Source organism: Lepisma saccharinum, chromosome 17 (genome assembly GCF_977018435.1).
Source record: "Lepisma saccharinum chromosome 17, izLepSacc3.1, whole genome shotgun sequence".
In the NCBI taxonomy this organism is placed as follows: domain Eukaryota; kingdom Metazoa; phylum Arthropoda; class Insecta; order Zygentoma; family Lepismatidae; genus Lepisma; species Lepisma saccharinum.
In genome coordinates, this window is record NC_139245.1 from 48571615 (window position 1) to 48588654 (window position 17040).

The following is a 17040-nucleotide window of genomic DNA, read 5'->3' on the forward strand; positions in this document are numbered from 1 at the left end:
CCACTTCAACCAGGGGTAGAAAAATACAGGGTGCCTATCACCCATATGCCTCAATTTTTAAATTCAGTTCTAAATTTTTCTTTCTCATATTCTGATTGTGTATGGAAATTTCCATTTCACTTTTTTTAATAACAAGTATGTGTCTTTTAATGTTTGTGCGTTTCATGTTTATCATTAAATAAGAATAATAAACATGCCATGATAAATTTCTGCACTGTTGCTAGCCAAATTTTAAAAATCTGCTGCAATATGATAAGTTGGCCATATTAGAATATATTGCATAGTTATTCATGTTGTTACCAGTTGAGCCTTGTTCAGGAGGGCCACTCCAGTGAAATAAAATATTACTTTTAATGGAACATTGTATTAATTAATAAATTAAATTTCTTAAGATCACATTTTATAGCTTATCTCAGTTGAATTCAAGGTTTTCTTAGCCGATATTTGATCCCCGCAAAAAAAAGGTGACTCCCGAGCATTAGGAGCTAGCACCTGAATTATTTTTAGTTTTGTCTACTCCTGCCTTTAACTGTACTACCTTTTCCAATAGTTAGTACTACATTTTATCATTTGTTATGTATCCAATCCATTCTTAAGGCAAGTTTTGCCAAAAGAGCATTACACAATATGAACAGCACAAATATACTGTTTTCTACACTGCCAACACTTTAATTTATATGTAAACATGTGTGATGTACAAGTGTGAAAATTGTAATTCAATTTGGAAGCAAGAGGAAATTATGAAGCATGCTAGTTCTTTGAGCAAGTATTGCAGTTTTTTGTAGTGCAGGGTGATTCCCTTGCTAGAGGCTCCAAACTTTTGTCTATAAAACTGCCATTTACTTAAAGTTTGTATTGAAAATTTGTATGCACATACTTTCAACAATGTAAAACAGGATCTGCTCATATCCGATGCTAAAAACTGTCCCCTTCCACATGCAATCACTCTTGTGCACGTCTCTCCAAATTCTGGAATACTTTTCTTAAAGTGGTTTCGGTAATGGCTTCAATCTCTTCAGGGCTGCGATTGTGCGGGGGGGGGGTTATTTCTGTATACTTTTCCCTTCAATAAGCCCCAAAGAAAGAAGTAGGGTGGGGTGAGATCAGGAGATCTTGGTGGCCAAAGATTGTCAGTATTTCCGAACGAGGAACACACGCTCTTCGATTGTGTACATTGTAATCCCTATACATTCGAGCCAACACTACCGAGATGCACGGTCGCGGAACAAAACAAATGAAGGTCACTGGAAGAGTCCAAACCTATTGCGAGGGGTTAGATCCTGTTTTACATTGTTGAAGGTATGTGCATACAAAATTTCAAGACAAACTTTAAGTAAATGGCACTTTTATAGACAAAAGTTTGGGGCCTCTAGCGAGGAAATTACCGGATAGAAAGAGATCATAAATTAGTGTACCAAAACAGGAAATGTTGCAAGCGTGCATTCTTGGTCAAAGTACCTAGATATTGTTTATCTTTTTTTTAAATATTGTAGCAAAATTGTTAACAGCTTGTGCAATAATCAACAATTTTTAATAATTTATGCAGGTATGTGGGCATCCAGGCAGGTGTTGGGCTAGAGGAAAGCATCTGAAACATGTGTTAACGTGCAAGTGAAATTTGCACAAGTATTGAAGTTAATAAATTAAGAAAATTGTTAAGAACGTCTTTGAAATAACGTACTTGAGAGTTGGTGGAAATCTGGATGTACTGAGATGAGCTGCTTGTATATTATTTGTGTAGATGTATACATTATGATGTAGATTTGAGCATTTTATTTGAAAAGCACAATTCAATGCAGCTGCCAATATTTTTTCTTTTGTAGTTTACTGTTATAACAATGACATCTGCAGCACATTTTATTGCCGCTAATATAGCAGGCCTTCTTAGGTCCGCCATTCATAAATATTCCACACAAAACACAGTCGATGTTGTTCCAAAAGTCACAATAATAACTTGCTTCACCAGGTTCACGAGGCCAGTTACTTTGTTTGATTTGTGTGTTTTGTTATGACTTATGGAATGCATCCTTTATGTGTATTTCAGTGACAGCAGACAACTACAAAAAATTGAAAAGTCCTTGCCCCTATATTTTTTCCCAGCTGAAATGTTAGTGTGATTGAGAAACAAAAATGAAATAGGTTTCTCTTGGAACGGCCCAGCGTTGACCATCGGCTCTGTGGCATGGCGCTGCTGTCAGTTTGCAAAGATGGCTGTAGTACTCAGCATGTCCACGTCGTATGAGCAGCGAAGTGTTATTCGCTCTCTATGGAGCAAAGCATGAATGCCCATTGACATACATAGGGAAATGCAGCCGATGTATGGAGACAAGTATCTTGCTTCGAGAAGTGTGCGGTGGTGGTGGTGTTGTGAGTTCGAAAATGTCCAAGAAGACCTTCATGATAATGAGTGGTCGGGAAGCGTCCTCGCTCCTCACTCACAATGCAAAACATTGCCCGCAAGGCAAACAGGACCATCGACAGACTTCAGTCATTCGAATGGGAGATTCTGGAGCATGCACCATACAGTCCAGACTTCGCCCCCAGTGATTTCCATGTGTTCGGTCCACTGAAGACAGAGGTTAATTTGCGACAATAAAGCGAAGACCTCTGTCAGGAGGTGGTTCCACGATTAACCAGCCCAATTCTACAACAGCAGCATCTCCAAACTAATGGTGCGATGGAACAAATGCCTTAACCTCTGTGGTGACTATGTGGGAAAATAGTGCAAGGTACATAGAACAATTCCTATATTTTGATTTCCCAGCATGTTTATTATTTGAGCTGAAAAAAAATTGGGGCAGAGACTTTTCGATATGCCCTCGTATTTAGAACTCTTGACTTTGGAGTGCATTATAACAGCCAAAAGATTATTACTCTGGCCTACCAATCTCCAATTTTCATGAAAAATATGTTTTCAGAAAATAAAATGAGTATAAAGGGTACACTTTTTAAAGCTGAAAACATTTCCAGTAAAAATTTTCAAGTTCAAAACTTCAGTATCTTACTTTAAGTAGCAACTTTCACCCTTACCAAGACTTCAAATTGGAAAATTCACAGACTGCAAGATTGAAACATTAGTTCACATTAATTTTCCAAGTTTCAAATGCTTTTCTCATTTTCCTCAGGTTTTATACAATTCAGAATACAACTTCAGTTTTCCCCACATGGTTTTTTCAGAAAAAAAACTTGAAAAAACCCAGTCAATAAGCATTTCTTTTGAGAAAATTATTATTGCTTTAAATACTTGTGAGGTTCTATGATTGTCTAAATGTTTTGAAAAACTTGCAAAGAAAAGGATTAGCAGAGCTTATATACTAAAAATGATGAATACAGTACAAGTCATAGTGCATCTTTTCAGGCTATTTTCCTCAAATCATGCTAGAAATGGACTTTTAACAGAAATAAAGAGTATATATCCAAGAAAGAAAAAGGAAAAAGTATCAGAATTTTTTAGATGAAACCTTTGCATTTATTGATGCAGCATACTTGAACAAAGCTTATAATTTTGAAATGTGGTACCACTTTGGTTATGTCACTTCCTTATGTGGGCGAAACCTTGGTGGCACATGATAGTTTCAGCTGTGATGATCAATTGATACAATAAAGTTTTTGCATGTTTGAGCATTACAAGAGAGAATTTATTAAAATGTTGGTAATTACGGTATAATTAAATCGGAACACTCTTCAAATGATTTTTCTCATTTCTCATCATAATGAGTTGCTTGCCTATTCGATATAATGCTATTTATGTCTGGTTAGGAGTTCTAAGTCGTGCACCATCATGATCTTCCACAATTTCAGTTCTTCTTTATTTTTTTTAGGTTGTAGGGTACTCAAGTAAATTCAGTGTAAATGTATACTTTCATATACATGTTTCATACACTTTGTTCATTTTTGACATTTTTAAACCTTTGAATATACTATTGTTTTAACCTTTGTGTATGAAACTTACAAGAGCATTATGTACTTGCACTATAATTTGACAATAGAAATATCAAAATATGATGTATGAGTTAGGGTGGATAGGCAGACAGGGAAAAATCATCTATTAAAAAAAAAGGTAAAGTGTTCCCCTGTGCTTAGCACCACGCCATGAAGGCGTATAGGGGGTGTGGGGGTAACGCCCCACACTTTCTTGATCCGGTCGTGAGTGGGGGTGATGTGATCAGCATCACGCCCCTGACCGCCGGGGTCGCTTCCATCGTTAGAAAAGTTCCCGGATTTGAACCGGCCGGGGATCGAACCCGGGACCTTTAGCATGGTAGTCAGACGCGTTACCGACTGAGCCACCGCGGCCAAAAAATCATCTATTGGTCATGATAACTGCTGCAAATTTAGAATTGCAGACTCTATACAATGCTCTACATTTTTTTCCAAAACTGTCTAGAATACAATATTTCATTGGTCCGCAATTTTGCAGTAAAGCTTTTAAAATAATAATTAATGGATTAGGAGAGGAGTGGTGGCAAAATCACAAACGTTGTATTTATGATAACCACCATAAATGCAAAGCTTTTGAGTTGTAATTTATATAATTGCAAGATATCTTGATGGGTTGGTCGCATATTTGAGGAAAATTGGTCACCATGTTTAAAGATAGTAGAGGACAGACTGGTTTAACATGTCTTGGGAGAGTTTTAAATTATGCTCATATTTGACTAGGTTATATATTTCTAGATATACAGGTCTCAGCAATGTTATGGCATCACTGAGTTTTTAGTTTTTAATAAAAACTCTGTAATATAGTGTGTTTTAGAAAGGGTGGGAGCAAGTCGCCAATTTTGAGACCAGGATAACTGCAGCAAATTTAGAGGTTTTTAGCTAAAATTAACCGCAACTGATACACCTCAAGAGCAATTTTGTTTTGCATTTGTTCAAAGCATTTCAAAATTCTAGATGAAAAATGGATTTCTCATATGTTCAAGTAGATTCCAAATTCTGATGACACTTTAAAATACCTAAACTACATTTTTGGAGATAATGAAAAAACTCTTGTATGAATTTTATGGCGTCACTTAAGCTATAGTTTGAGAATAAATGTTTTGAAATATAGTGCATTTTAGGGAGCATTGGAACCAAATTGGGGGGCACAAATGTTTGGACTATAGGAATTGCGATTTTCTTATCAGCCAGATATTTTGAAGGATATTTATAAGGACAAAATCAGCCAGACAATTAAATCTGGCAAACTTGTAATTTGGAATGGTTAATGCACGGTGGAGGTATTTATGCTTGCTTGGAACATCCAGAAAAATTATGGGAAAACACAACTGTGAACAAACTGTATTGAAGCAGATTTAAAACATTGTGTTGCATAGAATTTTTGGATTATTTAATGGTCTACGCAGCTTGTAAGGAAATTAAATAAATGAGGTAAAAAAATGTGTTTATAGCTGTAGCATGATTCATTCCAATATTGACAGAACATTGCATTCACAAAATAATTTGTTTCATAAACTGAAGTTCAGAAGGGAATATTCACAAATAGTATTTAATAAAAATGTGCTGCATCTTGAAAAACATATACTTTAACATGCTTAAATTTGAGTATCGTTGCAGGGGGGAAGAAAGTAACAAACCTGATTGATAAAATTCAGTCTCACTGTAAAAATGTTACAGTTATTGCTTTTTCTACTGGAAAGAATGTTTCCGGCACTATTCAAGTTCATTCGTTACGTCACTGTGTTTTTTGTTAATGTGTTCATCACAACAAAATTTAAAATTGTGTTATCTTCATAAACGATGATGCATCCAAGTATACACACTCACTCTCACTCTCTCTCTCTCTCTCACACACACACAAACACACACACACGCATGCATTACTCTTGTTTGATTGATTTGGTTTATTTTAATACATTTTCTGCCAAAATTGGCTAATCGCAAAGATGAGAATGAGTGATGATATGACGAAATTCATGAAGGGACATACAAAGAATACTCATGCTCAGACTGGGATTTGAAGCCAGGACCTCTGGCATTTCTCTTGTTAAAATAAAATGTTATTCGTCCTCATCTACAATAAGGTGTCAAATGGGGCCTCCCCGATGGTACAGTGGTAGTAAGTATTGTTGCATTGTAATCAAGGGGTCCCAGGTTTTATACCTGGTGGAGGCACATAGTAGTTCGGATCCTACCTTAAACTGTAGGCCCAGTCTCGATTAGCCTTACTGTGCATAAAGTGGAGTTAAAACACCAAATCAACATTCAAATCAATAAGGTGCCACTGTGGAGTACCACTGTTGACTGCCGGGGGAAAAAGCACTGGTTATACCATATTTTTACCCCCTCCCCCCACCCCACCATAGTCTGATTGTTGGATGCACCAAAGTATGTGCCTTATCAGGGAATGCAATCCTGAAAATTGATCACAAAGCAACAGTATTAATTTCACCATCCAGGAAGAGTAGAATCAAAACTGTTGGACAAATATTTTAGAACAGAATATGTTATCAGAAATGTTGAATTGTTTTTGATTGTCAACTATACCCTGTCCCAGCTATCTCTGGAGCAAGGTCACGCATATCATCAGAGAAGAAGAGGAAATCGAGTGGGCAGAGTGAAGCAGTACACCCTGCTGTGAAGGCTGGTAACTGCAACCGCTCGAAAAATGCCAACCCTGCTTTCCTTGATTAAAAACCATGTTCTCAAAACTTCAAACAATAATTCATACTCATTTCAAAATTTTCCTCATCTTTATGAAAACTTTGCAAACATCATACCATGAGCAAGTTTGGCCCTGCTTAAGAAAATTATCAACCAAACTAAAGTTTGACTAATTAATATGGCATATCTATTACAGTACATACATTTGGTTATTATGCTACTTGAATGCAGCTCATGTACCGTCCAGAACCACATTGCTTGCCAGTTAACTCAGATGTGTGTAGCACCTCAACTCAAGCACACAGATTTAGTTCAAATATTTTAATAAAAATTCCACAATTACAAAGTAAACTAATCATGTAACAGTTGGGCTGAAAAGTTCGTAGGCTGACTCATAGATGGCATTACTAGAATTAAATCAATGTGATTTTTACTTAGTACTAACCTTCAAAAGATACGTGTATAAATTTCACAGCTGCCGGATAATTAGTTCGTGAGATATAGCATTGTGAGTGAAGCAGCTTTTGTTATTGTGAAAAAATGGATAAAAAAAGAATTTCGTGTGTTAATAAAGCATTGCTTTTTGGCGAAAAAAAAAAAATACTGTTGAAGCCAAGGCTTGGCTTGATAAACATTATTCGGACTCTGCACCAGGAAAATCAACCGTTGAGAAGTGGTTTGCTAAATTTAAACGAGGCGAAATGAGCATCGAAGACGATGCACGCAGTGGACGCCCCAAAGAGGCTGTTACCGACGAAAACATCAAAAAAGTCCACAAAATAATTTTAAATGATCATAAAGTGAAGTTGATCGAGATAGCTGAGACTTTAAAAATATCAAAGGAACGTGTTGGACATATTGTGCATGAATATTTGAACATGCGAAAGCTGTGTGCAAAATGGGTGCCGCGCGTGCTCACAATCGACAATGCACCGTGTCACAAATCAATGAAAACGATGGCAAAATTATATGAATTAGACTACGAATTGCTTCCCCATCCACCATATTCTCCAGATCTGGCCCCCAGTGACTTTTACCTGTTTGCAGACCTTAAAAGAATGCTCGCTGGAAAGAAATTTAGCACTGATGAAGAGGTAATCGCCGAAACTGAGGCCTATTTTGAGGCTAAAGAGAAATCGTACTATAAAAATGGCATCGAAAAATTGTATGACCGCTATAATCGTTGTATCGCTTTCGAAGGCAACTATATTGAATAATAAAATCGAATTTTGTCAAAAAAATATTTTTTACTATGTTAGCCTACGAACTTTTCAGCCCAACTGTTACATTCATCACAGATGATGTTAGAAATGTTTTCTTTGTACTGCCACACCTTTTACACATTTTGAGAGAAGTTCGGAATGAGTTTACAATACCGGACCACTCTCCAATTTCTATGAAATTTTGCCTACTCACTAATTGTGAACTCCTAATCACGAATCTGCATGTAATAATTGGCGGTCGAGTATCAAAATCGAGAAAAAACAAAATAAACTATGTTTTTTTTTAAGGCAAGGAGATACAATTACGCACCAATTGTGCATTTATTTCAGTATCGCCTCAATGGGCACTGCTACTAAAACAAACCCTGGGTGTATCCAAGAGTATGAATTTCTCTCCATGTTGCAAGTGCAAACATTTTGTTATGTTGATTATTAAGCTGGACACGATGTTTGAAAAATATGATGAATAATAATTTTTGGAATCCCACGTATTCCTTATGGGGAATCAACTTCAACATCAAGTTACGGCTAATCAAATGGAAGTTTCGACTTTTCCGCTGGTGAAATTCATCTTCAAACTGCCCTCTTCCCGTTGACATCTCTTTCTATTCCATCGGAAGTTTTATATTCACAAGAGAATGAATCAAATCATACTCCCATATGATCAATGCTTTTTTCACCTTAAATGGAGTTAAAACTGACTCTCATGGAGCTAGATTTACGATGGCTGGATAAAGTGCCTTCTAGGGTAATGTTAGTTGTCAAAGGGGTGGGGCACTGCTATTATCGTTAACTCTAAATTGATGACAATTTATTCTTAGTTTTCAACATCTAGATCCGGCGGCATCGCCCATCTCAATAATTCACCGATGGTCATATGAAATCGAAAGTAAAGAATTCCCTGATAACAATATTATGTCAATTTCACATCTAACATTGCGCTATAAAGAAGTAGCTGGGGAGATAAGAGAGTGGAGCGACTCAGCCAATATAACAATATCATGTCACATGCAAAATGTATAATTATGACGAAAGATGGTCTATGTGGGTAGGAACCAGAGATGGCATCATAGTGGGGCACGGGGGGTGGGCGTCCCAGTTCACAGCCGAACGAGTGCACGAAAGACTGATTGATTGATTTAGTTTATTTTACTTCGTGTTTTGTGCCTCTTGGCTAATTTGCAAAGATGGGGATGAGTGATGAAATTGATGAATGGACATTCGCAAATAACCAAGCCTGAGCGGGATTCGAACCCAGGACCCTTGGCATTGCAGCGCGATGTGCTAACCACTCGGCCACAGGGTCCGGCTAGAGTGCACGAAAGAGCCAGATCTGGCTCCAAGAGAGCTAAGTTGGCACACTGCCATGGATGGAAGAGCTTGGGAATGTATCGCATGCCCTTAACATAACGTAACCCTACCATAAGAGCAGTAGCTCCACGGAACACGTCATTTTCCCAACATGAAGAAATCAACGCAAGAAAAGGTATAGTTCTCTTAGCCAAAATATTATTTTTTCTTTGTATTTATTCTAATGGAACCTACCCTAACAGGCCTAACCTAACCTCGTAGGCGTTCCTCGTAGAAAAAAACGAAATAAACTATGTTTTCTTAACATAACGTAACCCTACTATAAGAACAGTAGCTCCACGTAAGATGCCATTTTCCCAACATGAAGAAATCAACGCAAGACAAGGTATAGTTCTCTTAGCCAAAATATTATTTTTTTTCTTTTTACTTATGCTAATGGAACCTAACCTAACCTCGTAGGTATTCCTCGTCTGACGTCAATACACAAGGTAGCAAGTTTGTTGTGCGTAAAGGAATACCATTAACGAATTGCGAAAGAAAGATGGTTCCAAATTGCTGTGTAGGGATAACCACCGTGGTAAATCTCAAGGTTATTATACAAGTTCTACACGTAAATGTACAATTTTAACAAGTGACCACCAAATATGAACTACAGATACGTCATCAGGACACCAAAATTAGTAAGTGGCGAAATTTTCTAGAAATTGTGTATTGTGAACTCATGCCGAAAGTTCCTCTAAAAATGGCCTCCTCACTTCTACAAAAATTTGTTTTCACTTAAGAATAGCTACTTGTTCTAAAGTGTACTTATGTTGCAGCATTATGACGACGCTAATGAATATTGATTTACTACTTATCATGTTAGCAAACTACACACAAGTCAATATAACTTCAACATGGCACATCCACTCATACAAAAGCAAATACTGCCATTCATGGTAGACAGGCCGAGAGAGAAAGAGAGAAGTGCTATGTTCTGACAGTGCAGATCTGCTCTCGAGAACATATTTCTGATAGGAGTTAGCTATAGTGCAGTGTTCCGTTATGTTTATCAAAGAGCAAATTGACAAACCCCAGGTTGGAAAGCTACCACATATGCTATGCAGTTGAGGTGGGATATGTACACTGGATTTTGATGGCAGGTGGCATGGTTCCAGTTACGGTAAATATTTACTATACCACAAACACATTTCTTCATTTTTACAGAAGAAACTACCTACGGAAATGAATTTCTATAGCATTGTACAAGTTCCTTAAGGATGAAAAACTGACCAAAAAGATTTTTTTTACTATGTATTTATTTGTTTAACTATGTTTGCCTAACCTAACACTACGTGAATGGTTTGTGGGGCTATTGTGAATGGTTAAAACTAGAAACAATGCATACCCTAAACAGACGATAGCCCCACAAACCATTCACGTAGTGTTACATTAGGTTCGGTTAGGTTAGGCAAACATAGTTAAAAAGAATCGTTTTTTGTCAGTTTTCCATACTTAAGAAACTTGTACAATGCTATAGATGACAATTTCAATCTCCGCCAAACATCTGAAATTCCTTTATTTTGTTCTTTTTCACATTGGTACTTACGTATTCTGCATTGCTACGGATTCCTAAAGGTGGGATTTCGTTTTTTTTCACGAAATTTTTTTCAATTTTCCACATATCGAGTAATTATTGTTTGTTCGTTTTTCGGTTGTGTTACACACAATATTTCAGGCAAATCTTGACTACAGCGCAGAAGAAATAGCTTGGCAGTGACGTCATCTCCCTCCTTCACCTCTCCTTCCAAAAGCAAAGGCTCATTCGCTAGAGCGGACGACAAGGTGACGTGCAAACCAATCGAAATCATTCCGAGAGGAGTGATACAGGCGTGCAATCCCCCACACTGCTACATTAGTCTAACAAACCGCAGCTACGAGCGAGGGATTGCAGGCTATTTTGTTTCTTTGTTAGAAAGGTTATTTTGGCTGGTTTTGTCATTGTTGTACAATGAGCAGTGGAGTAAAGAAAGGTAAGCCCCTGCACAGCGATACAAGAGAAATAGTTTTCAATGTGTATAAGTACTTTGATTGCGATGAAAACAAAACCACAGCTGTTCACAGAACGCCCGTGGCGACAGGTGTCAGTGAAAGATCTGTGTGGAGAATTTTGAAGGAGAAAGACAAAAGTGTTGCTATTGCGAGTGGGAAACCTTTTTCAACGGCGGGCAAACACCGATCGAACGCCCAGCAACGTGTCACAAATATGGATTCTTTTGATGAAGCAGTCATGCGCCGAACAATCCATGATTTATACACGAAAGGCATTGTTGTTTACCGTACATAAACTGATGAAGGAACTGCAAGAAAATGTTAATTTTAATGTTTCGCGTTGGTCATTGCGTATGATCATAAGTAAATTAGGATTCAGCTTTAAAAAGCACAGCGTAGGCAGCAGGAAGCTACTCCTTGAACGAAACAGCATCGTTGCGTTGCGGGCGGCGATCATTTTTGCGTGAAGTTAAAGAACTGCGCAGACAGCAAACCGCCGGTCTTTCATTTACATGGATGAAAGTTTCGTGAACACACACCACACTGTCCCCAAAGTTTGGCTGGATTCCAAAGATTCGGGGAGGGGGGGGGGGGGGTTAAAAGTGCCAACAGGAAAGGGTCCCAAGTTTATTATTGTGCATGCCGGTGGTGAAAGTGGATTTGTGGAGGGGGTGTAGTTAGTGTTCCTTTCAAAAACAACTTCAGGTGACTATCATGGGGAGATGAACACTAACAATTTTATGTTGTGGTTCAAAGAACAGCTTATTCCCAATCTGCCCCCAAACTTGTTATTGTGTGTGACAATCCTCCATACCACAACAAGTTACTGAAAAAAATTCCAACATCAAACAGCAGAAGGATGAAATGAAGTCGTGGCTATCATCTCACAATACTCCGCATGCAGAAGGTTTGCTGAAAGCCGAATTATATGAAATAATTAAAATAAACAGACATAAAATAAACATCTAGCAGTGCTAACTTTAAATTGAAGATTGGTAGTTGCACCGCGATTCTTACTGCTCGTACTCTTACTCGTGCCATGGTTCTTTTCATAGTAGTTGGCAACGCTGACTTAGCAGGGAGTGACGTTACTGCCAGGTTATTCCTTCCCGGCTGTAGCGTTGTCTATGATCAGTGGGTGTGCAGTGTTTCCAAACTTCTTCCCCGAAAAATACCTACTTTCGTGTTACTGATTTTGTATTTTTTTCCGGGTTCGAAAACCCCACGAACCATGCATGGATAGCCCCATGAACCATTCACGGATAGCCCCACGAACCATGCACGGCAAGGTTAGGCAAACATAGTTAAAATTATCATCTTCAAAATTGTCATGTTCTTGCAAAACAACGGCATGGTTGGAAACACTGACCAGGGGTTACATCATCAAACGAACGCAACATTTGGTTCACGTCGTGGAAGGACATAGAGGCAATAGCTTCCGTGCATCGGAGACACATTAATCTTCAAAAATACATGATTTACCGGCGAAATAAATTAAGCGATGGGAAAAAACACTTCCACGACCTTTCAAAAGTGTACAGAAAGTCAGTTCGGTAAGTACTTTCTCCTGTAAAATTGAAGAAATACGTTTTGCGGAGATCAAAATTTTACCAAAAATTTTGACATGATTCTCGAGGGGGGTACAGTGGGTAAACTTTCTTCGCTGGGAAATAGATATGGAATGGACGAATAATTCTCCAACTTCTGCAAAATAAATATGAGTTGTAACAAAGGTAATGGTTCCAAATGTTCAATGATATTTCGCAAGTTTTATAGGAGAATTAGTAAGTGTTTGAGAATACTGGAAATGATTGTGGAAGTAACTGTAAACTAATTAGCACAGCTAAAAGCTTCACTAAGTATTATTTACAGAAGAAATTGTTATTTGAATGGATACGATCAATAAAAATCAATCCGTCATTAAACCCATGTTTTTGATAAACAGGCGAGAATAAAATTTTGCCTAATTCCTCTAATTAATTAATTAAATATTTTGGAATTGATCGTAGAATGGCATATGCAAATAGAAAATATCATTCTGGTTGGATATGTACTGGAGTTACTAGTGGGTTTGCTGGAGTGAACGCAAGCATCTGAACTTCGCAGAGAGCAGCTGTTATTTATGTATTTATAGTGTTTTAGACACAGAGTTCTGACACATTTGTTTTGTGAGATTCGAAGATTTTCTGATTGAGGCGTGTTTAGAATTTCGAGATGTTTTATTAATTCCAAGAAGCCTAAACATGACCTGGCTAACCTAAGAATGAAAGCATTTAGTGATGTAATACCCATCACACTATGCTTGTGAAGTATAGCAGCAGCAGTTCGTATCCAAGGTGATAGTAAACGAATGGCTGCTTATAAACATAGAATCATAAGAGTATACGGAAGGGAAAAATCGTTCTCCATAAAACATGCAGTAAGTTATCACTAAACTGAACTCTGTTAACAGACAAATATAAATCAAAGCAAATACAAAAAAAAATGCCTGTGTAACCTACCATGATTAGTACGGAATTAAACAATCGAAACTTGAACCACAACAAATACAATAAATTCTGAAAAATCTAATTGAAGCTCCTGTGAATTATATATCCACTCATGGAAGTCTGCAGGATTTTTCCAGGGAGGGGCAAGGAAAATATTTTTATCCAGGGGGGGACAAACAAGGCACATTTTCCCCAATGATAGTGTTGTTCCCTCAAAAAATATTGCTTAATTTAAAATTTACCATATTCGAGCAATAATCAGCACATACACTCTGTAAAAAAAAAATAGCATCACTGTATTCTTATTACGGATGTTGACAATTTTGAGTTTCACATGCATGCATCTTTCCTGCACAACTTGAAATCAATTGATTGAAGCATTGGTCTGGTATCACTGCGTAGTGTGGTGTTATTCTTTTGTTGATTTAGTGTTTGGAGTGTCTGCTAGAGGGTGTTGCAATCAGTTGCTGCTGCAAGGCTTTGTAATCATTTGTCAGGAATCTGTAAAACGATTGTTAGTAGTGCAACTTGTGACGTGTTTTATGTTGCAAACTACATGTTCATTATTGACAGTTTGTATACATTATCATATTTGTGAAGTGTCCTGGCGGTGTGTAGTGTATTTGAGCATGTTTTCTCGAAAAAAATGGGCAGAAAGTGTGACATTTCACCACGTAAGCAAGGAATGGTTCTTGCTTTGCATATGGATGGTCATTCTCAGAGAGAAATTGGTCGACAACTTCAAATGCATCAATCTAGAGTTAGCCGCTGCCTGCAAAAGCAACAAGAACATGGAAAATCATCACTGAGAAGTCACTGTGGCAGAAAGAAAAAGACATCACCTTGACTGGATTGTATGCTAAAGAACATGGCACTGAAGAACAGAGGAATGAGTTCACGCCAAATTGCACATAAACTTCAAAATGAGGTGGGCGTTAATCTTACTCATGCTACTGTAGTATCCCGACTAAAGAAACAGGGTGTTTCTAAACACGTCCCACGTAAAAAACCCAGACTAACTGACGCACATGCAAAAGCTAGACGGGAGTTTGTCACACGTTATGGTGCATGGAATGATACAGATTGGGAACATGTGATATTTTCTGATGAAAAACGATTTAAATTGCTGGGGAATGACAGCTCAGTTAAACTGTGGATGCGGAAGGGAGAAGAACTTGCAAAATCTTGTATTTTAGAAACTCAAAAGTTTTGTGGCAGTGTTATGATTTGGGCATGTTTCTCTGCAAAAGGGATTGGCAGGATGCATATTTGCACAGGGACCCTTAAGGCTGATCAATATCTGGAAATCCTGAATCGGAAAGTTCTACAAACTGCAGGAGATCATTTTTCTGGGTAGAATTTGGACTACTTTATTTTTCAAGACAATAATGCAACCTGTCACGGTGCTCAGGTGGTGAATAACTGGTTTCATGATATGAATATTGAAAGACTTTGGTGGCCGCCCAACTCTCCAGACATGAATCCTATAGAAAACCTGTGGGCTTTGATGTGCAAAAAACTTGGTAATCAGATGTACAGGTCAAAAGAGGAACTTATGGCAGCAATTGTACATTTTTGGAATGAAATTGAGGTCGAATATTGTCAAAATCTCATTCATAGCATGCCTCGAAGGTTGGAAGCACTTAGGAAGGCCAGGGGTGGCCACACTAAGTACTAGTCAATGTATTTACTTACTATCATTACAAATTGACATATCATGATGCATTTAAATCCTTTGTTCAATATTTATACTTGTAAAAATTGTCTTTGTGCAAAAACGTTCCACAAGCTATATTTGCAATAATTTTGTTATTAGTTCTGTAAAGTGCATTATGTACGTAACTATGACTTGACTTAATAAAAATATATTGTACAGATATAGTGTTTTACATATTTGTTAGGAAAACAAATCGACAAGTTCAATTAAATCAATAAAACAACTGATAATTCACGAGTGAAATGCTGACGACCAAAAGTAATGAAGTGATGCTATTTTTTTTTACAGAGTGTATTATTGTGGCTGAAATAAAATTTTGGCTAGACTGTACTTTACGTCCTTATCTGCATGGTGATTGCTTCTTTGCGTTCGCGGTGCGCGTTTGTGGTCCGGCAGCCGGCATCTCTCGGGTAAGTACCTTTTCCTTTTTACACTTTCTGTTCACGATAGCCCCACTAATCATTCACGGGGGCGAGGTATGCCTACGAGGTTAGGTGATGCCTGTTAGGTTAGGTTCCATTAGCACTCATTTCACCCCTAAATATGAGCTTCATCATCGAAAAAATTTATCAGTACGTTCAATTACGCATATCCGAACATCGGTTTTTCTCGATTTACTCCTCCAGGAAATTTTTCCTCGCTTTGAGATTTACGTTGTTGAATTCCTTATAAAATAAGCTTTCCAACGATATAAGACACGTATTCCTTAGGAAAAGGACGTAAACTAGAGTCTTACCAAAATTTTACCAAATTATATGTGTGAAATATATATAATTTTTGGTTGACTTTCATTTTCCAGGGGAGCACGGCCCTCCTTGTTCCCCCCTTCCTGACGCCCATGTATCCACTATATATATATATATATATGTGTGTGTGTGTGTGTGTACATTTTCCATACATTTCATGACAAAGTTACAACTTAACCATTTGTTTTCTATTGAATTACTTGCATCTGTGTATGGTCAACAGAAATTGGTGGAATACGGCTCCAGTGTAAAATTTCACAGGCCCTGTGTAGAAATTTTGCATTCTATTATACATTAATATACAAGTTATAACAAATATACTTCTAAAAAATACTTTGCTGTCAGCTCACCTTCGTATCTTTCCTTCTTCTCAGATTTATGCTTCTTGTGCTTTTTGGTACCCATTCTTTATATATGTTTTGGATATGTTATAATACACAAAAACGAAAGGTTATATATGTAAGAAGAATAATTTGTATTTATGAATTATTTGATTACTTCGTTGTCAACGAAAACTTGTCAACATACGCGAAGAGATAAAAGCCGATCAAACACAGACTATAATTCAGCACAGATTCCTTACCCAGGCCAGTGCCTCTTCTTCTTGTGATGCGCAGTGCCATCGATGGACGTCCGTCCACTCAATCTGTGTTAAATCTAAGATTACCCTGGGATTTTAGTTAGGGGGGCTGAGCATTAAATTGGTGGGGGATATCCAACTCTTGTGTATTAATATTACAACTGAGATTGTAGAGCAAAATGTGGTTTCGGGACGGAGATTTTTTTCTTTTAGAGGGGTAATATCTAGGTACTCTTCAATATCAACAGTAAGACCAAAATGTTGTTTGGATTATTGAATATTAATTTTGAGAGGAGGAGATATGGATCTCTTAATAAAGTGTAAAATCTTAGATTGT

The 17040-nt window shown here is 37.5% G+C and overlaps 1 protein-coding gene across 1 annotated transcript in view; it reads right to left on the reverse strand.

The window, feature by feature from the left end:
- Brd7-9 (Bromodomain containing 7/9) overlaps window positions 1-16684 on the reverse strand; it is an 87829-nt gene extending 71145 nt beyond the window's left edge. Inside the window, exon 1 of the mRNA XM_083139433.1 lies at window positions 16474-16684. Within this exon, the coding sequence (XP_082995559.1) occupies window positions 16474-16528 (55 nt within the window). The 5' untranslated portion in view covers window positions 16529-16684. The remainder of the gene's footprint in view (window positions 1-16473) is intronic.
- Between the last annotated feature and the right edge of the window lie 356 nt (window positions 16685-17040).